This window comes from Passer montanus, unplaced genomic scaffold (assembly GCF_014805655.1).
Source record: "Passer montanus isolate IOZ18808 unplaced genomic scaffold, ASM1480565v1 scaffold139, whole genome shotgun sequence".
NCBI lineage: Eukaryota > Metazoa > Chordata > Aves > Passeriformes > Passeridae > Passer > Passer montanus.
The window spans coordinates 828,131-849,973 of record NW_024360830.1 but is presented as its reverse complement, the minus strand read 5'-3'; the positions used below and the strand labels follow the sequence as shown (position 1 = coordinate 849,973).

The 21,843-nt window shown below is 61.0% G+C and overlaps 4 protein-coding genes across 5 annotated transcripts; 1 reads left to right on the top strand and 3 right to left on the bottom strand.

Moving 5' to 3' along the window:
* Nucleotides 1-210: 210 nt before the first annotated feature.
* ACOT8 (acyl-CoA thioesterase 8) lies at nucleotides 211-3,300 on the bottom strand. The gene is made up of 7 exons (XM_039699736.1): nucleotides 3,092-3,300; nucleotides 2,243-2,529; nucleotides 2,024-2,160; nucleotides 1,614-1,839; nucleotides 1,209-1,366; nucleotides 685-876; nucleotides 211-588 (listed from the first exon to the last, which is right to left on the bottom strand). The coding sequence occupies exons 2-7, from the start codon at nucleotides 2,458-2,460 to the stop codon at nucleotides 470-472; spliced, it is 1,050 nt and encodes a 349-aa protein (XP_039555670.1). The 5' UTR covers nucleotides 2,461-2,529; nucleotides 3,092-3,300; the 3' UTR covers nucleotides 211-469.
* Nucleotides 2,588-15,620, top strand: CTSA (cathepsin A). 2 transcript variants are annotated; one of them, XM_039699730.1, is made up of 15 exons: nucleotides 2,588-2,755; nucleotides 11,708-11,868; nucleotides 11,940-12,051; nucleotides 12,170-12,220; nucleotides 12,491-12,577; nucleotides 12,671-12,826; nucleotides 13,130-13,221; nucleotides 13,520-13,604; nucleotides 13,712-13,803; nucleotides 13,972-14,050; nucleotides 14,189-14,337; nucleotides 14,409-14,484; nucleotides 14,593-14,682; nucleotides 14,804-14,905; nucleotides 15,047-15,620. In XM_039699730.1, the coding sequence occupies exons 1-15, from the start codon at nucleotides 2,603-2,605 to the stop codon at nucleotides 15,128-15,130; spliced, it is 1,569 nt and encodes a 522-aa protein (XP_039555664.1). In that variant the 5' UTR covers nucleotides 2,588-2,602; the 3' UTR covers nucleotides 15,131-15,620. The 2 variants fall into 2 exon arrangements, with proteins under 2 accessions (XP_039555664.1, XP_039555665.1); XM_039699731.1 differs by lacking the exon at nucleotides 2,588-2,755 and adding an exon at nucleotides 11,512-11,573.
* On the bottom strand, nucleotides 8,542-10,955 carry NEURL2 (neuralized E3 ubiquitin protein ligase 2). Its single transcript, XM_039699738.1, has 2 exons — nucleotides 10,255-10,955; nucleotides 8,542-8,891 (listed from the first exon to the last, which is right to left on the bottom strand). The coding sequence occupies exons 1-2, from the start codon at nucleotides 10,928-10,930 to the stop codon at nucleotides 8,776-8,778; spliced, it is 792 nt and encodes a 263-aa protein (XP_039555672.1). The 5' UTR covers nucleotides 10,931-10,955; the 3' UTR covers nucleotides 8,542-8,775.
* On the bottom strand, nucleotides 15,128-20,968 carry LOC120497808 (phospholipid transfer protein). The gene is made up of 16 exons (XM_039699729.1): nucleotides 20,162-20,968; nucleotides 19,281-19,396; nucleotides 18,998-19,097; nucleotides 18,796-18,924; nucleotides 18,504-18,659; nucleotides 18,298-18,361; nucleotides 18,070-18,133; nucleotides 17,862-17,953; nucleotides 17,551-17,727; nucleotides 17,338-17,397; nucleotides 17,078-17,239; nucleotides 16,851-16,918; nucleotides 16,733-16,775; nucleotides 16,515-16,578; nucleotides 16,353-16,429; nucleotides 15,128-16,257 (listed from the first exon to the last, which is right to left on the bottom strand). The coding sequence occupies exons 1-16, from the start codon at nucleotides 20,530-20,532 to the stop codon at nucleotides 16,117-16,119; spliced, it is 1,884 nt and encodes a 627-aa protein (XP_039555663.1). The 5' UTR covers nucleotides 20,533-20,968; the 3' UTR covers nucleotides 15,128-16,116.
* Between the last annotated feature and the right edge of the window lie 875 nt (nucleotides 20,969-21,843).

Here is a 21,843-nt window from a genome sequence, read left to right as displayed (position 1 = left end):
CCAAGGACAAGCAGAAGTAGCAACTGAGGAGCCAAAGCAGTACAAGCAGTGCAGAAGTGAGAAGAGGAAACAACGTGTGCCAAAGTAGCACCTTCCCCTCCCGTGAGCCAGCCTGGCATGGGGGCAGAGCTGATGCACTGTGCTCCTGGCACTGCCCGCCCTCGTGCAAGCCCAGTCACGGGTCCAAGGGGACAAACTCCAGGGACAGAGTCCAGCTCTTCACCCAATGACTTTATTTTAAGGTGGGTGAAGGATAGCTGATGGCAGCATGCACTTACATGCTGCACAGCTAGCAGCTGGTGGCAGCGATGCTCTGTTGGTCACATTCTGCTGCAGACACCTCTGGCACTGGGACTTCCTGCAGCGCTTGGTCCCACCTGGTCTCCTTCCTGTTCTGTCCAGGTCCTGTTCCTGATCTCAGGGTGCCTCCCTCAGCATACCTCAGCCCCAGTCAGTAGGATCTCCTTAGCTAGAGCTTGCTCTGCTTTGGTGTCTGTTCCACCCTGATGACACCTTCCTGTGCGCAGGTGACAGCCAGGACCCCGTCCCTGCGCCACAGCCGGCCCTGCACCAGGCCCCGGCACCCACCTGCAGAGAGAGCCTGTCAGACTGCAGCCCCTGCCGCAGGACAGGCAGGGCTGCCCTCGGCCAGGAAGGTCTCCCAAAAACCCGCTAAGGACTTACCAGCCCAGGGGCTCTCACACTCGTACAGCATCCAGTGGTCAGCTCTGAAGGGCGCGTGGAACCACATGGAATGGTCGAGGGACACCATGAACTTGATGCGGTACTGCCGGTGCGGGAGCAGGGCCGTGCCCAGGAAGGCGTAGTCAGAGATGTAGGCGGCCACGCAGCAGTGCACCTTCATGTCAGTCTCCCCTGCAGAGCAACCAGCGCTGCCTGTCCCGTGGGACATGTCTGGGGTGCAGAGCCCCCGGGGCTCCTCTCTCTCCCCTGGAGCCAGCTGCCAAGCACAGCTGACATTCTTCCAGACTTATTCCCTTTGCCGTGCCAGGCCCCAGCATGGCTCACGGCATTACCTCTGCACCCACGCCTGTATTACAGCCTTGAGGTGCCCAGGCTGGGGGCTGGGGCACAGGCAGCCCCCTAATCACAGCCCTCCCAGCCCACTCTGTTGCTACAGTGCTGCACAGTGTGAGCTGGTGCTTAAGCCCTTGGTTTGGGGGGCACCTGGACCCAGCAGGACCCACCTATGTAGCCTCGTGCTCGCACCCAGAAGAGTTGCTTTGGCTCCTGTGGCTCTGAGCTGAATATATCTGGTGGGTTCACAGGTTTAATGTCAATTGGCACATCTTGAGCTTGGATCTTGGTGAGGCGCTTCCTGTATCCCTCAGCCACATTAGGATTCCTGCAACCCAGCACAAAGAAGTGAGGTTAATGCCACACAGGCAGGTTGGAACACATCCTACTGGCAGCAGCTCCAGCCCAGGGACTAGGGGCACACAGAAACACAAGAGGGGCACAGCTGCTGTTGTGTCCTGCTCCTCTGCTCCCCTCCCAGGCATATTTGAGAACTCCTCAGACAATACTCTCCCACACCTCCCTATGCCCAGGCAGCAAGGGCATCCCTGGCGTGCCCCTTCCACCCCACTCACTGCAGGAACTTCTGGATGAGCTCCTCCTGTGTCAGCAGCTCCTCGGGGGGTGGCACGGTGGGCATGGTGAACTGGTGCTGCACTGGGCTTCCCTGGGACAGCTGGAAGGAGGCCTGGCAGATGAAGATGGGCTTTCCATGCTGGATGGCCTTTACAGAGCGAACAGAGAAACTCTTCCCCGTGCGGGTCCGCTCCACCTGGTACAGCACCGGCACCTTGGGGTCCCCTGCCACGGGAAAGGGACGTTGCGCAGGGGCCCTGCAGAGCTCACACCCTCCCTGCCTGCTGGCACCGGCATGACGGCTCCTCCGCACTCCTGCGAACTTCCGCAGCGCCCCAGCCGGTGCCGGGCCCCTCCGGACCCCCTGCGCGCCGTCCCCGCCGCCCGGCTCCCCGGTGCCCGGGCGCACCTGTCCGCACGAAGTAGCAGTGCAGCGAGTGCACCTGCTCGTCGCGGCTCACGGCGTGGGCCGCCGCCACCAGCGCCTGCCCCACGATCTGCCCGCCGAAGAGGTGCTGCGTGGCGGGCACCCAGTGGTGCTGGCCCCTGCGGGGAGAGGGCGGCCGCGGTGAGCGCGGCGGAGGAGGAGTTGGCGGCCCCGTCCCGTTGCCCCGGCGTCCGCCCGCACCTGAAGAGGTCGACCTCCAGCCGCTCCAGGTTCAGCACGCTGGTGATCAGCACGCTGCGCAGGTCCCCGGACGGCGGCGGCCCGGATCCCGGCCCCGCTCCGGCCCCGCCGGCGTCGCCTGGAGGCTCCATCACCGCCGCGAACCGGCACCGGCACCGCGACCCGACCCGCACCGCGGACCAGGAAACACCGCCCACCCGCGGGGCAAAGGCCGCCATGTGATTGGACGGTAGAGCTGTCAGTCACCCGTGTCTTGTCAGGATGCTCTGGGCTGGTTGGTTCGCCTCCTGTCAATCGGGAGAAGACGGCGCTGATTGGTCAATATCAGGGTGCGGGCGGTGCCCGGCTGGTTTAACGGGGATGGCGGGGTGGGCTGGGGCGGCTGGGCGGACGGGCTCCGGCTGTCCCACCGCTCGCCATGCGCCCGCTTCCTCGCCTGCACGGGCTGCGGAGCTGCGTCCCGGTGCGCGGCCACAGCCGGCAGCACGGCGCCGCTGTCGGCCAGGACGTCAGGTAAGGCCCGGCCGCCGCGCCCGTGCGGAGCTCGCAGCAGCCCCTGTGGCAGGGCCGCGCGCCCGGGGACCCGGTGTGGCACGGCCCGGCCCCTGGAGCCGCCGCTTGGGCCCAGCCCGGCCCCTGGAGCCGCCGCTTGTGCCCGGCCCAGCGCTGCCCCGGGCACAGGCCCTGTCCGTACCTGGCTCGGGTAACCGGGCTGAGCCCGGCAGTGTGAGGCCCCGGTACCGGCGCGCTGCCAGCTGTGCCACACGCTTGTGTTCGCTGTGTAGCTCCTGCCTTTTCCAGCTCAAGACTTCAAGCGCGGCACCGGCAGCATTCTCCAGCTGTCCTTACCTCACTGCGGTGGAAAGGTGATCTCAGTTTCCCTCGGGAGCGCTTCATTCCATGGCCCTCACTTCTCCAAGCGGCTGTAGTGACACTGTTTCCATCGTAGCTGGTGGATCTGCTTGTGTGCACAAAGGCTACAAGGTCACTCACTGGTTATGCAACTGCTCCCTTTGCCCTTTTAAAATATAACTTGCCTTCTTAAAATACAGTTTAATCTCCTTCCTTGAAGCTTTTCTTGTCATGTTCTAGCCTGCTCCTCCAGGGCTGCAGAACCGTGTGCTTTAGGGATAAAGACACAAACACATGGGTACCAGCTTCCACACCAATGCGATGAAGTGCTTCTTCAAGCAGTTGCTGAGAGTCTTCTCCTACGCTGGGCAAGAGAGGACATGTCCTCTACACCTTCCTTATGGACAGCAAGGAGCGAGGGCAGAGTGGTGCACTTGTTGCTGAAGGGAGATGAGAGAGCCCAGCTGCTGGGAACTCCCCATGTGTGGAGATGTGAGGCTTGACTCCATTTCAGAATGCTGGTTTATTATCTTATGATATATATTATATTAAAATACTACATAAAAACTATACTAAAGGAACAGAGAGAAAAGATCTTCAGAAGGCTTGAAAGAACAGGAATAGAACAGAATAACAAAATCTTGTGACTGCTCACAGCATCGACGCGGGTGGCTGTGATTGGTCATCAATTGAAAACAATGCACATGGACCAATGGAAGATGCACCTGTTGCATTCCACAGCAGCGGACAGTCATTGTTCACATTTCTTTCCTGAGGCTCCTCAGGAGAAAAATCCTGGCAAAAGGATTTTTCAGAAAATACCACGGCTACACCCAGCCGCTGAGCCTGGAGCTGCTGCACAGCGCTGGGCGGGCCGCCAGGCAGGAGCCGGTGCCCGCACGCCGCCCTGGCTGGCGGCCCCGGCCCGGAGCCCCAGCCGCGCCGCCCCCGCGCTCCCCTCTGTGTGTGCCGAGCACCGCACCGGGCGGCTGGCCGTGACCGCCGCCGGGAGAGCCCTGGGTGCAGGCACCGAGAGCCACCGGCAGGAGCTGCTCACCGTCCTGAGAGACCTCATCCCGCCGCACTTGCTGCCTCAGCTCCACCTTCACTGGCTGCTCGAGGATGGGAGCTGGGCCAGGCACAGAGGGCAGCTGGGGGGAGAGCAGAGGCTTCTTCATAGAGCTGGAGATTGTCTTCCAAGGGTTATGTCAAATTTTCACTGCTGGGTTCTCTCTGGAGAGCTGCATCACCACCCTGGCCTGGCACTAGAAAGAGTGTATTTCTGATCCCTCCTGATGCCATGACACTCTGCTCCACATCCTGATCACTGTGCTGCTCAGGCAACTCCCCAAAGTCTGCCTGTTTCAGACTTGCCTCTTGCCCCTCTGGTGTGCCATGGTGACACATCCCAGAGCTCTGGCCAGGCTTCCCCCACTGGCAGCAGCTCAGTAGAAGCAGCAGCTCATGTCAGCCTCTCTTGCAGCTGTTGAGAGTTGTGTGATTGTTCTCCAGAGTCCACCAGCTCCCTGAGCCCTTCAGTGTCAGCCTGAAACACCTCATGCTCTTCTGCAGAGTGAGCCAGCCAGCTCAGTCCCTGTTACATCCTGTATCCTGTGGCAAAACTGGAGGCCACAGAAACCTCAGAGGAAGACAGTGAAGATTAGATTACCCAAAGGACTGAAGACAGCATCAGTCTTTGAGTGGCATTTGCACAGAGGCTGCTGCCAATGTGCCTAAGGCAATGGTTTGGAAGTCCAGGCAGCTGATTTGCACCAGGCAGGACAGGCTCAATGTACAGATCCAGGAGGATGGCCACCTGTGGGCATCTTCCAGAAAGGCCTAAGTAGCTACATTTGCCACTTCTACCTGGCCTTCCAGCTACTCTGCTGGCTCATCTTGCTGTGCTGAGTTAAAACAGGAATCTGTTGCAGAGGGAAACGCTCAGTAGACCATGGGAGAGGGGATGTGATGCCCGTCAGGCTGGGTGAGACAGTGCTGATGGCCTCTTGGAGGTCCTAAAGAGTTCCTGGAAAAACTCTTTGGATAAATCCCTGGTGGTGTCCTTCCTCACAGCAGAGATCAGCCACAGTAGTGAGGATTTGGAGCACAGGACTCTGTGGGAGCTGGCTGACAGCTCAGCAGGCCCTCCACTGAGGTGAAGCTCCAGCACCGAGTGGGAGCTGAGCTGGGTGCTTCCACTGTGCCCTGCCTTGCACCCTCATTCCCCTCAGCCTGTCATTTCCTCAGCGTGGAAGGGGCAGTTTGGGTCCTTGATCTGCTGAGTGAGCGTCACTTTGTGCATGGGGCAGCAGAGGAACTGGATTGGGGGCTCCTGATCCTGCAGGAAGGGTGACAGTCACTGACCTGGCTAACAGCTGTGGCCAGGAGCCAGCTCTGGGTGGTGCAATGTGGGAGGTGCTGGTATCCTGGAATCTGCTGAGTTGGAAGGGACCCATTGGGATCGTGTCCAACTCGCAGTCCTGTGCAGGACACCACAAAAATCTCACCATGTGCCTGAGAATGTTGTCCAGACACTTCCTGAACTCAGACAGGCTTGATGCTATGACCACTGCCCATGGGAGCCTGTTCCAGTGCTCAGCCAACCTTCAGGTGAAAAACCTTTTTCTGACATCCCACCTCAATCATTCCTGACTCAGCTTTATACCATTTCCTCGAGTTCTGTCATGGTCATGACATTGAAGAGACCAGTACCTGCCCCTCTGCCTCCTCTCATGAGGATGCTCAAGACCACAATGAAGTCTTACCCCAGTTTCCTCTTCTCCAGGCTGAACAGACCAAGTTAATCTCTAATGTTTCTCAAAAGCTTTCCTTCCAGTGCCTTCACCGTCCTCGTGGCATCTTTTGAATGTTCTCTAATACCTCAATGTATTTTTTATATTGTGGTGCCAAAACTGCCCCCAGGACTTGAGGTGAGGCTGCACCAGTGCAGAGCAGGGCAGGACAATCCCCTCCCTTGCTGGCAATGCTGTGTCTGATGCCCAGGACAGGATTGGCCCTCCTGGCTGCCAGCACACTGCTGATCATGTTCAACTTGCCACCAACCAGGACCCCAGGTCCCTTTCCACAGTGCTGCTCTCCAGCTTCTTGTTCCCCTGTTTGTACCACCAGGATTGCCCTATACAAGGTGCAGAATGTCATTTGCTCTTGTTAAACTTCATACTTTCAGTGATTTCCCATCTCTCCAATTTGTTGAGGTCTCTCAGCAGGGCCTCTCTGCCCTCAATGGAGTCGACAGCTCCTCCCAATTTAGTGTTGTTAGCACTAAACATTAGTATATTACCTAGTATTCCTTCAAGTCCTGAGTCCAAGTTGTTAATGAAGGTGTTGAACAGAATTGGGCCAAGGGTGAAGCCCTAGGGAACCCCTCTAGTGGCTGGACACCAGCCTGATGTCACCCCATTCACTGTAAGGCTTTGTTTGTGCCCAACCTGTTAGCCAGTTGCTCACCCATTGTGTAACAGGATTATTCAGCTGCAAGCTGGACACTTTGTCCAAAAGAATACTGGGACAGACAGTATCAAAAGCTTTGCTGAAACCCAAAAACATTACATCTACTGGTTTTCCTTGGTCAGTAAGGCTGGTTACCCTGTTTTAGAAGGAAATCATGTTCAGCAAGCAGGATTTTCCCCTCATGAAGCCATGCTGGCTGCGACCAGTGACTGTATTCTCCTATAGGTGTTTTTCAGTACCTGCCAGAATGATATTTTCCATGATTTTACTGGGCACTGAAGTGAGACTGACAGGCCTGTAGTTTCCAGGGTTCTCCTTCCTGCCCTTTGAAACTGGGACATCATTTCCCAGCTTCCAGTCATGTGGAACCTCTCCAGATTCCCAAAACTGCTCAAAAATCATCGACAGTCTTTGAGATTACATCAGCCAGCTCTTTGTGGTTTCTCAAATTAATCCCATGAGGGCCCATAGATTTGTAAGGATCTAGGTACAATAACACGTGACAGAACTATTTCATCTGTGGCCAGCACCCGCAGGTCCTTGCAGCATCCAGCTGTGAGGTGTTGTGCAACTGAGCCAATAAATCACCCTCGTGTTGTTTGGGAGCTGAGCCTGTCCCTGTGCCAGCTGCAGCCACCCTTCCCTGCCCAGGGAACAGAGCAAGGGGAATCGGGCAGGGCTTTGGGCACTGCTCCTCAGTTGTCCTGTCTCACCGTGGTGCCTCAGGTGGCAGGAGGTGGCAGCTCCTGAATCCCTGCAATCCCACTGTGCTGCCGCTCGCTGTAGAGCAGGGCTGTTGTTTGTCTGGTTGCAGCAGCTGCTCTCAATTCCTCAAGAAAGAGGAACCCGCCCTCGTGTGCAGGGGTCACTGCCGGGCAGATAACACTGCAGGGAGGTGGGGAGCAGAGGCTTCGTGCAAGGCTGGGGGAGGGAAAACAGCCTGCAGAGTAAACGCCCTGCTCTGTGGGCGCTGCTCTGGAGTGGGTGAGTTCCCCAGCCCCATCGCAGCCAGATGAGCTCCAGCCCCAGCAGCTCCCAGCCTGCTGTTGGGACATAGCAGGGAATGTCAGAGACCTTGCTCCACTGCTGTGGTTTGGTTACTGTCCATGTTTTCCCATGGAATTTAGCAATTCCTTCATTAACACTTTGGTGTTGATAGAGCTGGCTGTGGTTGTGGGCTGGGGATTTCCTTTGAGCACGAATTTTGTAACATGATCCGATACTATCAAGTCTCCAACTAAATATAGCATCCTGTTTCTTTAAAACACCTTTTTGTAAGCTTAGAGCTGCTTGTTTCCCCTTTGGTTGTGCTGTGGAAGAGGCCTGGAAGGCTTTTCCAGCCCCTTTGCCATCTTTCTGGCTCCGGTGGGAACCCCTCTGGTTTTAGGAGACCTCCCCGCTCCAGGCTGTTCCTCTGCACAGCTGCCTCCCCTCCAGCCTGCCACAGGCACTGCAGGATGCTGGCTGCCATCCCCACCTGCCAGGGGGTGAAGGGTCTGGCTGAGGGCACAGAGCCGAGGGCATGGAGCTCCAAGTCAGGATGGCTGTGCCCCGCACCAGGTCACTGTGACTGCCTCTGTGGCCACAGACACGTGCCCAAGCAAGGGCTGCTGCCAGCACCGCTGTCTGGGTGCTCCAGCATCTGACTCGTCCCCCTCCAAGCTGAACACACAGGAAATAACTCATCGTTCTCTGGGTAAACATCTTTCCCAAGAGTGAAACTGCCCGGCCAGGATGAGTGTCCGGCTGTAATTTACCTCCACGTGAGTGCTGTGCTGTGCTGTGCCGTGCCCTCCCACACTCCTCCTGCTCTGATCCACCCAGACAGTCCCAGCATAATTCCAGGGCCAGGGACACATCCTGAACCCCACAGGGCTGTGGCCTGTGGTCCCTTCCTCACTGGTGGGGGAACTGCTCCCACAAGGGGTTGCTGAAGCACAGGGGCATCCCAGCCCCCCAAGCCTCCTTTGACAGAGTCTTGTCTGGAAGCACTTTATTGTTCTCTCTCACCCACATCAATCCCCCTGCCCGTGCTCTGGGCATGCCACACAATCAGTGTGGGGAAAATCCCAACCCCACTTTGCCCTGTTTTCACCTCAGCCCTTCAGCAGCACATGCTGGGGTGAGTGGGCAGGAGGGGCACAGAGCCTGCCGGGCAGCCATCACTGGGGGCTGTTGATGTGGGGCAGCCCAGCAGCACCCTCGATACCTCACTCATGTTGGCAGAAGCTCTTGAGCAGCGGGGGCAAGTCCAGGCCATCGATGGCCAGGCGGTGCACAATGTGTTTCTGGATAACCAGGCGGCACAGCGTCTGCAGGGAAGGAACTGCAAGAGAGCAGAGAGTGTACCTGAGCTGGGCAGGTCGGCAGTGAGGCTGGGCACAGCGGGGTGGAGGAGCTGGCAGAGCTTCTGGGAGGCACTGTGGTTAAAGGCAGTAGTGGGTGCGTTTGTTCTGCGGCATTGTCCTGCCCTGGGCTCAAACTGGCTGTGCGGGGGCTGGTGCCAGGCTGCTCCAGCAGGGCTGGAAGCTCAAGGGCCCCGGGCAGCAAAGCTCTTCCCGTTATTAGGAGGAAGGCTGAGAGACAGTTATGTGCTCAAGCTGTGTGTGACTGTGGCTGGTTTACATTTCTTTTTCTGCTGGCTGTCAAGCAACTCCCCAGGGTCTCACTTACTCATGCTGTGCTTCTTTTCCATCCCACTCCCTTGGTCTGCCTGCACTGGCCTCAGCACCAAGCTGCTGGGTGAGTGTCTGCAGGCTGGGGCTGCACTGCCTGCAGAGACAGTGCCTGCCATACCTTTGGGGCAGACCACCATGAGAACCATCCCCTTGAGCACCTGAACAGAATCTGCCTGGTTCCTGCTCCTGTGATATGACTCCCGAGAGCCATGGGTGGCTCAGCAGCATGGGTACTGTCTGCTGCAGGCGCTGCTCTCCTCAGCTGTTACACCAGGGAGGATACCAGGTTCCAGCCTTGGGACAGAAGCAATGCTCCTGACACCACTGTGTGAAGCAATGGTTGCCAGTGCTGGGGACAGGCAGTACTCTGGCTCTAGCTTTTCTTGTGGCTCTGTCTCACCTGATCCATCTCCTCATTCTTCCAGTGGTGCTAATTAGCACTTATTAGCCTGGTCCCTCCCAGCAAACCAAGGGACATGGGATATTGCCCAGGCTCCGATGGCATCACAGGGTGTCTGCCCAGGGAACATCGTGTCGGGGGCACGCGGCAGGTGTGTGGGCACAGCCTGCTGAGCCGTGGTGGGTGTAGGTGGATGTTTTGATGCCAGGGCAGGATCTGAGTTGGCTCTGGCTGCCACGTGCTGTAGGCAAGGCTGGGCACAGCAAGTCCTCACAGCTGTGGGACAGCCCCAAACACCCAAACCTATCACTGTGCTTGGGAAGGGTGGGCAGGGGGCTCTGCCTGCCTGCCTGCTGCAGGGGGTCTCTCCCCTGGCCCCAGCACAGTGTCCATGGCAGAGCTTTCATCAGACACTGCCCAGCAGTGTTACTGTGGATCTCACCCGTGCTCCACAAGGACCAGAGGCTTTCGTGTGCCCTCTTACCCCGCGTCCCTCTGCCCAGTGCCACACGCCAACCTTCCCTCTGTTGGCGACTATGGCATGACCCCACCAGAGCTCCCCACTGCTGGCCCACGCAGCACGTGCCGCAGGGAGGGGCACAGGTACCTACAGCCATAATCCACCGGGATCACCCGCACGCTCTTGGTGGAGGCAAAGACGTCGACGACGGCGTAGAGCGGGCGGGCGGCGGGCAGGCCCCTGGCGCTGGGCCCCATGTCCTCGCCGTTGATGACGATGTGCATGTCGGCGGTGCCGTCGGGCCGGGGGGCGTACAGCACCCCGATGCGGCTGCGCCGGGCGGTGGCGGGCAGCACGTTCATCTTGTACAGGTCATCCAGGATGTGGCTGTAGCGGCCGGGCCGGCTGCGCCCCACCAGCGTGTCACGGGGGATCCGCACCCGCTCGATCACCAGGAAGGGCTCCCAGGGCCGCCCCCGAGCCTGCGCCTCCTGCCCCTCCAGGACCACACGGTTGTGGTTCCGGGTGATGGCGAACACCCAGGTGTCCCCCAGGTTGACCAGGTCCGGCAGCGAGTACTCGGGCACTACCTCCAGGCTCTGGGGATCGTGCGCTGTCAGTCCCACGCGCAAGTGCCCGCACCAGCCCAGCTCCTTCTCCTCAATCTCCACCAGGAAGATCTGCCCGGGCGCCAGAGGCTCCTGGCTGAAGCAGAGCCCGTTGGCGAAGCTCTCCACCCGCGTGGCTTGCGTGTGTGAGGCATCCAGGCGGATGTTGGCGCCGTGGATGTGGTGGAAGCGTGCAGCAAGCCGGCACCGGGCAGCCATTGCTGCCGGGGCTATTTTTAACTGTCCGTGTCACAGCTGCTGTGAGGTGCTGACAGCCCGGCGGGGAGGGACAACCGGAGGGCTCAAGAGGGGTCCTAGTGCCATGGGGGAGGCTGGGGGGGCCCTGTGGCTGCTGGGCACAACTGGGCCCAAACCAGACCCACAGGCATTCCACCCTGGACTGTCCAGCGCTGCCACCTGGGCCGGGGTGCCTGGCTGTGCCCATGCTGCCCAGCAGCAGCTGGCAGTGCCCGGCGGTGCCCAGTGGTACCAGCAGTGGCCAGTGGGCATCACGCGGCGATGCATGGCAGTGCCTGGAGATGTCCGGCTTTACCCAGCGGTGCTGGGTGGCACTCAGGTGTGGCCGGTGGTACCCAGCTGTAACCGGTGGTGGGCGGCAGTGCCCACCGGCACCCGGCTTGGGTACGGGGGCTCCATCGGTGCCCCCCGCACTGTCCCGGTCCCGGCCCGGGGCCGCTCCCACGTGCGCGGGCAGGGCCGGGGCGGGGCCGACAGCCCCCGGGGCGCTGATTGGCCGCCGGCGGGCCCCGCCCCGCTCACGTGAGGGCCGCAGGTCATATGGGTGCGTGTCATGTGCCCGCCGTGACCGCCGCCTGCGAGCGCCGCGCCGGGAGCGGCCGCGGTCGACTGCGCCGGGACGGGGGTCGGCCCCGAGCGGGGGGCCGGACCGGGGCAGCCGGGCCGAGGCGCTCGCGGGGCGCTGCCGCGGCCGTTCCCGGCCGACAGCGCCCTGACCGTGCCTTCCGCCCACCGCAGATGGGGCCGGTGTTGCTGTCGTCGCTGCTGCTGCTGGGCTTGGGCCGGGCCGCCCCCCCGGACCATGAGGTGACCTACCTGCCCGGGCTGCCAAAGCAGCCGTCCTTCCGCCACTTCTCGGGCTACCTCTGCGCCGGGCCGGGCAAGTACCTGCACTACTGGTACGTGGGACTGCGCCTGGCCACGGGGGGGCATCGGCTGGCACCGGGCACTCACAGCTGCACGTCCACAGGTTCGTGGAGGCCCAGAGCAATCCCCAGAACAGCCCCCTGGTGCTGTGGCTGAATGGGGGCCCTGGCTGCAGCTCCATGGAGGGCTTCCTCAAGGAGCATGGCCCCTTCCTGGTTAGTAGTCACTGCTGTCCCGTGGCTTGAGGACTCAGGGGATGACCGGCTGCATGGCACGAGCCATCCCGCTGTGTCCTGTCCTGCTTTGCCCATCAGTCACCACCTTCTTCCTCAGATCCAGCCTGATGGGGTCACACTGAAGTACAATGAGTACGCATGGAACAAGGTACAGGCACTGCTTTTCTTTGTGGCTTTGAGATGGGGTGGCCTTGAGCCAGTTCCTCCTGCTCTCTCCATGGAGCCGACCACTGCTCCCCTCCCACCCAACACACCCTCCTCTCAAGTGTGCTGTTGAGCAGCACAGGAATGTGGCCACCCCAGTGCAGCCCTGGGGCGGGCCGCGCTCCTGTGGCTGCTGCCATGGGCGGGGCTAGCAGTCCTTGGCCCCACCGAGCCAGAGGAGCCCTGATTGCTGGCTCCTCTGCTATCCTTGCAGATTGCCAACATCCTCTACGTGGAGTCCCCCGCTGGTGTCGGCTTCTCATACTCCGATGACAAGAAATATGGCACAAATGACACGGAGGTGAGTGACTGGGAGAGCCCTGCTCCCCTGCCTGCCCACTCCTGGCTATGGGGTGCAGCTTCACCACCTGACCGTGCCACTTTCTTCCTGCAGGTTGCTCACAACAACTACCTGGCGCTCAAGGACTTCCTCCGGCTCTTCCCCGAGTACTCCAAGAACGAGCTCTTCCTCACAGGGGAGAGCTATGGAGGGATCTACATTCCCACACTGGCAGAGTGGGTGATGCAGGACCCCAGCCTCAACCTGAAGGTGGGCAGCTTGGCTCTGCCCAGCCGGGGAGCAGAGGGCTTGGCACAGCCAGGGTGGGACCAGTTAGGATGCAGGGCACGCCTGGCCCTGCAGCCTTTCATCTCTTCCTGGGGTTCTGGCAGCAGCTGCTGGTGGACGTGTCTGTCCCTGCTGCCAGGGGAGTGTCCTCAGGCACCCCCAACCCTCCCTGTTCCCTCTGCAGAGTAAACAGTTCCACATCTGCTTCCTGCCTGCGGCTGCTGTGCTGTGACTGCCCCGCGGGGAGCTGGAACACAACAGGGTTGTTTTCTTCTTGCCTCGCAGGGAATCGCTGTGGGAAACGGCCTCTCATCTTATGAGATCAATGACAACTCCCTGGTTTACTTTGCCTATTACCACGGGCTGCTGGGGACCGAGTAAGAGCAGAGGGAATGCTGGATGTGCCATCCCTGTGCAAGCAGGATGGGTGCACAGCTGAGGCTGGGGCTGTCTGGGTCGGTGGTGTTGAGACAAGGGCAGTGCCTAGCCTGCCCTGGGCCAATAGCTGGGCTGTAGCTCCTTGTCCCAGGGCAGCTCCCATGGGTGGGTTTGTTTGTGGGGTAAAGAGGGCACGGGGCCAAGTTGTGTGCCTTGTGGCCACTGGGCAGAGAGCTGCAGGGCAGCTGTCATGTCAGTGTTGCCATCTGTCCAAGTGGTCCCGGTCTCTGCTCGCAGGTTGTGGCAAGACCTGCAGGCTTTTTGCTGCTCCCAGGGGAAGTGCAACTTCCATGACAACTCCAACCTGAATTGCACACTCAAGGTAAGGGGAGCCGGAGGCCCTATACACATACTGAGCACCACGTGCCTGGGCCCACAGGTCCACAAGAGTCCTGCTGAGTCCCAAACCCTTCTTGTGATTCCTTGCAGATGGGGGAGATGATTCAGATTGTAGAGGAGTCTGGCCTCAATATCTACAACCTGTATGCCCCATGCGATGGAGGTGTCCCCGGGAGCATGAGGTGAGAGCTTTAGTTGCACTGGCACAGAGGGACAGGGTGGGCTGGGCAGGGGGCCCCTCTGGGACAGATGGATGGTGTGTGGCTGCTGCTGAGGACTCCCCCCAGGAGAGCCCTTAGCCCTTGTTCTCCAGGGTTTTCAGTCTGTCCTCATACTCGCTCTGGCTACAGATATGAGGGTGATTATCTCATCACACATGACCTGGGCAACTCCTTCATCCGGATGCCACTGAGGTTCTCCTGGCGGCAGGTGAGCCGAGGTGCCTGTGCTGCTGGGCTGTGAGCAACCTCTGTTCAACCAGTTGTGCTGCTGTGGGCAGCAGGGGCAGAAAGCAGCTGCTCCGTGGGGCAGGTGCTGCTGTGACAGTGACTCTCCCGACTCTCCCAGAACCTGTTCCGGATGCCAGTAGCCCGAAAGAAGGTCCGGATGGACCCGCCCTGCACCAACTCCACAGCCCCCAGCATGTACCTGAACTCCCCCGAGGTGCGGAAGGCTCTGCACATCTCCCCCGAGGCCCCAGAGTGGCAGGTGTGCAGGTGAGCAAGCTGTGGGCAGGGAGGGATTACTCTGAGAAGGAGCAGACATGCTGCCAATGCTTCCTCCACAGCTTCGACGTGAACCGCAGCTACAAGCGCCTGTACATGCAGATGAATGAGCAGTACCTCAAGCTGCTTGGAGCCACGGTGTGTGCAGGGGAGCCCACAGACCCTGGGAGTGTCTCTGCCAGCTCAGCCTCCTACCTGGCTGGGGCTGCTGCCCTGCCAACAGCTCACTCTCTGTCTGCTACACAGAAATACCGGATCCTGGTGTACAATGGGGACGTCGACATGGCTTGTAACTTTCTCGGGGATGAGTGGTTTGTGGATTCCCTGTGCCAGAAGGTAAATGGGCAGGGCCCAGGCTAGGCCAGTCACTGGCTCTAGGCTATGTGCTGTAGGTGGCTGTGGCAGGAGCATGGGCAGGGCCAGCCGCAGGTGCTGAAGGCACTGCTGCTACTCCCAGGTGCAGGTAGCTCGCCGGCCCTGGCTCTACACTGAAAATGGTGAGAACCAGATCGGTGGCTTTGTGAAGGAATTCACCAACATCGCGTTCCTCACTGTCAAGGTAGGGCTGAGGGCTCTGGGGGCCAGGGATGGGGCTGTGGGTGGGTGTGCTGGATACTAAGGCTGCACTCAGGGTTGGGTGGTGTCAGTTGGGCTGTGGCAGCACCCCAGCCACACTGCCACCACTGTCCCTTTCCTACAGGGAGCTGGCCACATGGTGCCCACAGACCGGCCACTTGCTGCCTTCACCATGTTCTGCCGCTTCATTAAGAACCAGCCTTACTAAGAGCTGCAGAGCAGTGCCCGGCGCTCCAGCTGCTCTCAGCACCCCACCCGCCCTCACCACCGGCACCTTACACAGCCCGTCCTCGCTGCTGCTCAGCTACAGGGGCCTGTCACGCCTGCAGCCTTCCCCCGGCTAGACAGGGTAGGGAGCATGGGCTGGGGGACTCTGTCCTTGTGGGAGAGGCATTGTGCACCTACTGCAGCCACCTCCTCCTTTGTGGCTTCCTGTCTTGCCTCCTCCCTGTCTGTGGTGGCAGCTGCTTCCCTCCCAGGCAGGGAGCAATCCCCAGCACTTCCCCTTGGCCCCACACGCACACGGCCTGGGCAGGCTATGAGGAGCAGCAGCAGGGAGCAGCTGGGTCCTACTCACCTCTACCTTGGCTCCCACCACCTCTGCTCCCACTGAAGGAGACTTACCACCACTACCACAACAATCCCACTGCCAGGGCATGCAGTGCTTCAGGAACTCGCAATAAACTCTGACCAAGGTGGTTCTGCTCCTCCTCGCACCTTTGTGCCAGCCCCTGCTTCGCTTTCCTCTGCTCTCTGAGGAGCACCAGTGAGTGACAATGCCCTTTGCCAGGGAGCCCTGGGCTCTGAGCTGTGCCCTTTCTGTAGGGGTCCCTGCATCCTGGAAATGAGTGACCCACATGTGACAGCAGCAGAGTCACTCTGAGCCCTCTGGCACTGCACTAAGCTGCATCTGCTCCTAAGGACCCAAGCTGGGCAGCAGCATCAGCTGCTTCCTTTCCATCTCCCCAGCATGGACATGTCCTCCAGGCAACGAGGCCATGTGGTTGGAGTCAGGTGGTTTATTAGTGTAATGAGCAGGGCTGCAGCAGGGATTCCCAGAGCACCCTCTCCACCTTGCTGCGCCCAACCAGGGCCTGGACGCCCTGACAATGTGCTGGTGGTACCAGGGAAGCTGCTTCCTACCTACAGTCTACGGGTCCAGCCCGGGATCTGCCCTTGGTCCAGGGAGGAGAGCTAGAGCGAGCTGGGGTCCGGGCTGGGCTCTGCAGGCTGGGAGCTGGAGTAGGCAGCAGTGGTCGGCACCGGGCGGTATTTCTCAATCACCTCCCGCAGCCCCTTGGAGAAGTGGAGATCAGCTCCCACTGTGAGGAATCCCTGCAGAGGGAAGAGGGGTCAGTGCAAGGCTGGAGGTGACAGTGCCCTTCCCAGCAGGACATGGAGGCACAGGCTGTGCCTATCCCACCACATACCGCATGATTGGTGACCACCTCCCTGGTGAAGTCCATGCCTTCGGGCAGTGGGATCTGCACCCCCTTCTTTGTCCTCTCTGCAGACAGGGAGAGCGGAGATGAGGCTGAGCCCTGCTATGCTCCTGCCTACACTCCCAGTTGTTTGGGAGCAGTGATGCCTACCGTTAATGATGGGCATGATGGTCAGCTGCAGCAGGGTCTTCAGTGGGGCCTGCAGTGAGAACAGCTGCAGGAGAACAGCTGGGGTCAGTGTAGTGGCAGAGCTGCCAGCCAGGGCAGGCAGGGCTGTGAGTGGGGATCCTGAATGGACAGCCTCTCCCCAGCCCAGCCCACCCCTGTGGCTGGGTGCAAGGGTTCCCAGGCCATCACCGTGCTCTCACCGCAAGCGACTCCAGCGCTGACTGCTTGGAATAGATGCGGAACCTGGGCAGAAGGAAGCAGTTGTGAGTGAGGTGTGGAGGGGACTCCCCCCGTGCCCCCATGGGACCCCAGCCATACCGTCGTAGGTCCAGCTGCACACGCAGCGCCTTCCCTTGCAGAAACACCTTGGCACTCAGCTTGGTTTCCTGGGGAGGGAGAGGGCTGGCTCAGCAGGCAGAGGACAACCAGGCCAGCTCATGCCACAGGTCCAGTGTCCCTCTGCTCAGCCTTACAACACAGGATGGGGGACACTGCTCCTGTGTATACTGGGGTGACTGCACAAGGAGCCCCAGCTCCCTTCTTACCATGGCCATGCTGGAGAGCTGGACAGGTGGGCGATCCGGGGGCACCAGTGAGATGTTCAGGAAAGCAGAGACAGAAACTGAGGTCCCCGAGGGTTTGATGGTGCAGCGGGGGGGAGCAGAGACCTGCAGCACCAGCCGCAGCGGGGCATCCACAGAAGGGCTCTGGGGAAGGCAGGTGAGTTGGAGGCTGTGTGCAGGGCAGGGCTGTGCTCTGCCCTGGGGCTCTGCCATGCCTTCCATCCTATCTGGGGGCCCCTTACCAGCATGAAGATGGTCCCAAAGAATGTGGCTCTCAGCAAAACCTCCAGGTCCTTGGGCACCTGTGAAGAGCACAAACCACTGGAGGGGGAGCAAGCCACTGCTGCAGGTCCCAGCAAAGCTGCTCCCTGGATGGGACCTCCTTTGCTCTGTGACACAGCCCATCCCTCCCTCCTGCCTGCCTGCACACAGTCCGAGTGTCTGGTGCTCCTTACCTTCTCCCCCTGGAGCTCTATGGTCAGTACTCCTGCCTGGAAGTACGAGTGCATGGCTGAGTCGAAGAAGTACTCAGAGAAGGCAACGTAAACCATGCGTTCAGTCTCCTTGATCACCGGCTCCACCGCGTGGTTCTCCAGCTCCTGGTCCTCTCTCACCCGGGGGAAGAACATGCCCTGGACCAAGAGCAGGAGAGGTTCCCACAGCCATGGGGCAGCCCTCACCTACTCCATGGAACCTAACGTGCCTGCTGGCACAGCCATTTCCACAGGGATGGGGAAGGACCAGCAAGGCAGGACCCAGTGTTCACCTTGAAGTCGAGCTCAAGGGTGTCGGTGGTGATGGACGGATCCCGTAGGAGGGAGTAGTCAATCCCAATATGCTCATCCACGTAGTTTCTCACTGCCAGGGAAGATGTGCTGCTGTGACTTAGCCTGGAGCTGCCTGGCAGCTTGATGCCCAGCCCTGTCTGCCCGACAGTGAATGGGATCCAGTCCCTTTCCCAGGGCAACACACACCAGGCACTGTGTCCAGCAAAGAGTTCAGCAGCACCAGGCTGGCATGCTCCAGGGATGGGCAGATCTGCAAGGCAAGGAGCCAGGCTGAGTGGAATCACTCCCAGGACTGGATGAGGAGCTGCAGAGGCAGGACAAGGCCCAGCAGATGGGTGGGATACAATTCTGCCCTCTCCCACACACAAAGGGCTGAGCTCTAACATCCCACAGCCCCTCTGTGCTCAGCTGTACCTGCTGGCTGAGGAGGAAGCGCATCCCTGTGACGATGAAGGTGCTCAGGAACTCATAGACCTTCCTGGAGAACACAAGAGTGGTTCTGCACTGCCTGTTTTCCCTGTGGCTCTGTGCCCATTCCAGCACACAGCTGGGCTGAGGAAGCACTGAAGGTGTGGGAAGGGGGTCAGGGAGCCAGGCGCACACAGACGGGTCAGGTGTACCTGAGTGTGCCAGAGAAGCCAGCGTGCATTCTCGCTATGGAGGCATTGCAGGTCATATTGGAGATCTTGAGGCGCCCAGCCTCATCCTTGGCCAGCTGCAGCACTGTGTGGATGTAGACACCATCCGCAGAGGCATTGATGGACCCAATGTCGTAGCTACAAGCCAGGAAAGCAGATGAGAGGAGCACACAGCTCCTGCCAGCTGCAGGGCAGCAAGGCACCTGTGGCACCCAGCATGCACAGCTATGGGGTGGGCTAGCACCCAGAGCAGGTGGAAGGGGAGGCAGCTCACAAGAACCAGTAGAGCAGCTGCCTGCGGAAACGTAGGCTAATGGAAGCATTGTTGATGTTGAAGACAAGGTTCTGCTGTGGCTGGAAGTTCAGGTCTGAAAAGGCCAGCTGCAGGTCTGTCACCTTGACCCTGCAGGGATGGGACAGGAGTGGTTAGACAGACAGATGGACAGGGGAAGCCGTGGGCAGCAGGTAGCACTCACTGGCTGATGTTGTACTGGAACTGCCCCTCATTCCCATGCAGGTCTGACACCGTGATGTTCTGCAGCTCCTGCTCCACAAAGCGCAGCCCCTCCTGCTTCACTGCAGGATAAAATGAGGCTGGGTTGGGACGTGCCCTCCTGGGAGCATTGCCCCTGACAGTCCCCACTCCTCCCGGCCACCCCATGGTGGGGCAGTGCAGGCAGAGCCCTACACAAGCACAGACCCCAGGAGGGTACCCAACGTCCCTCTTCCCAGACTGTGAGATCCTGGCCGTCCCCTTACCCAGGTCCAGCCCCTTAGAAGTAATCCGGATTTTACAGCCAGGAGGGCTGTGTGAAGCTGCGAGCAGCGAGGGCAAAAGGAGGAGAAGAAGGCAGCCACCGGCAGCCATCCCGCACCTGGAGGCAGAGAGCAGGGTCAGCACGGACTGGCCTGGGGATGTATACGGGTGTCAGCACAGACAGACCCGGGGGACGCACTGGAAGGGAAGTTCTGCTGTCCGACGTGCCCGGGGCAGGGCATAGCTCCAAGGAGCACCCCGCGGCTCCTCTGTTCTCCCTGAAACCCCGCAGTGCTGCCCAGGTCGCTTTTGCCCGAAACTCTGGAGCAGCAGCCCATGATGGGCACGGCTCCCACCCCAGCGTGCTGTGCACAAGCCCCCACACTGGCCCTGTGGAGCCCGAGGGTCCCACATGTGGGAACACCCACTGCAGACTCCCCCGCGCTGAACACACCCCGCTCCCCAAACCGCAGGGACCGGCGCCAGCCCCGTGCGAGCTGCTGCAGCGGGGAGCCCCAGCAGAGCAGCGAGCCCTCGCCCGTGGGGCCGTCCCAGAACCGTCACAGCCCCCCCGAGATGTGCCGCCTGCCCCCAGGCTGGTTGGAGACGGGAGCTGGAGCCTGTCCATCCCGCAGCAGCAGGCAGAGCTCCGTGCGAGCCCGTGGGATGGGACGGGGCTCCCACACAGCTTCCCCCAGTCTCGGAGAGGATGGGGACCCCCTCCCCGGGGCTGTGCGATGGGACGGGGCTCCCGCACAGCGTTTTCCTCCAATTCTGTGAAGGGAGAGGATGGGGGATCCCCTTCCCCGGGGCCCGGAGCCACCGTCCTGCCCAGAGGCTGGGGGGCTCCCCCACACAATGCCGGCTCAGTTCGGGTACTTACAGCGAGGCTTGTCCTTGGCTCCCGGCGTGGGGAAGCTGAATCACGTGAAGGCAGGAGGGAGGGAGAACACCACCAGCTCCAAGACTTTCTTTTGAGCTGGCTGAGGTTTCCCTGCCTTTATATAGCCCCCAACTGCCACTCCTTGTGGGCTCACAGCTGGGAGGAGACAGCGGAACGGACGGTCGGGGAGGATGCAGGTCTGTGTCCCGCCGAGCCCGGCTGGCTGCCAGCAGCGGCACAGACAGCGGCTCGCCTGGCCACCTCCAGACTGGACGCGAAGCCTTCTTCCCCCCGAAAACACCGCTCCCCGCGTCCTGCACACGCAGCCACAGCCGTGGGTACCTCCGGCACCCCCCGTGCGAGGGGCACATGTGCAAACGGCAGTGTCCGGCAGGGCCTGGGCTGTTGGGGACTGCCAGTCTGTGTTATGCAGCTTCTGCCAGTGCTCGGCTATCCCAGCTCCAGTGCCGACCCGGGCCGGGGGTGCTGCTGGGGGCTGCTTCATGGCTATCTGTAACATGAACCTGAGCAGAGAAGCTGCGGACCCTCAGGACTGCCCCGACCCCAAGGCAGGCAGCACTGGCTGTGCAGGATGTGCCTCTGGGTGGCCTTGCCCCGTGTGTCAGCGGCAGCTTGGCTGGCTGCGGGGTCGCAGCACCGAGATGGGCACTGCCGGAGTGTCCCCACGAGCTCCCATCACGGAAAAGACGGGCAGCTCCTCAGCCCGGGGCTCCCTCCTGAAAATCCTGCGTGGCCGAGCCATGCCGAGAGTCTGCCCCTGCCCTCGCCACCCCCTCGGCCACTTGAGCTGCCTCGCTCCAAGGCTGGAGTTTCACTGTCCCTTCACGGTCCCCTCTGCCCTCAGGGGTCGGTCTGAGCCGGCCCTTCGTGCCCCGGGGGGTTATCGGTGCTCTGGGCAGCGGAGCCGGGCTGCTGGAAGCCCAAAACGGGAGCCTGAGTGCTTACACAGCACTTATCCCCCAGAACTGCTGCGCCAGCGTTAACTCATTAAACTGACCCCGCTGCTCCCGGAGCAGAGGGCAGGACTCCGGGAGATGGGAAACCCCTTGGAAAGCCGGGCAGCGGGGATATCCCTGAAGAAAAGGGCGGGAGAGGCCCCGCGGTTCCCCCTTCACCGGGGCCGCGGGCCAGCACCGGGCATCGGCTGCCCGGGGCGGTGGGGCCGAGCAGGACGGGTGCTCCGCTAGGTGGATGTGGCAGAACCTCCGCCGGCTGCGAGGGGTCCTGCGACCCCCAGGGAGCCCCCAGTAACAGCCGCGTGCTCCTTCCACGTCCCGTGTCATCCCCCAGCACACGCTGTGCGGCAGCAGCCGCGGGACAAGGGAGCGACCGCAGCGAGCACCGGGCAGTGCCCTGCGCTGCCACCGGGCCCCGCGGGACCGGGAACGGCCCGGCAATAGTGTGGGGAGGGACGTGTCAGCGCTGCGCCCGCGGGACCGCCGGGACAGGCGGTGCTGCCAGGGCCGGCCCGGCCGAAGCGCAGCGGGAGCGACCGCTGTGCCCGGCGGGCGGCGGAAGCCCCGCGCCTCCACATCAATGCAGCCCCCGGCCCGGCCGCCACCCCGCCCCGGCGCCGCCGCTCTTCAAAGGCCCTTTGGTGGCGGCCGCGCCCTGCCAGTGCCGGGAACCGCCCGCGGCGGGGCAGCCCGCACGAAGCGGCT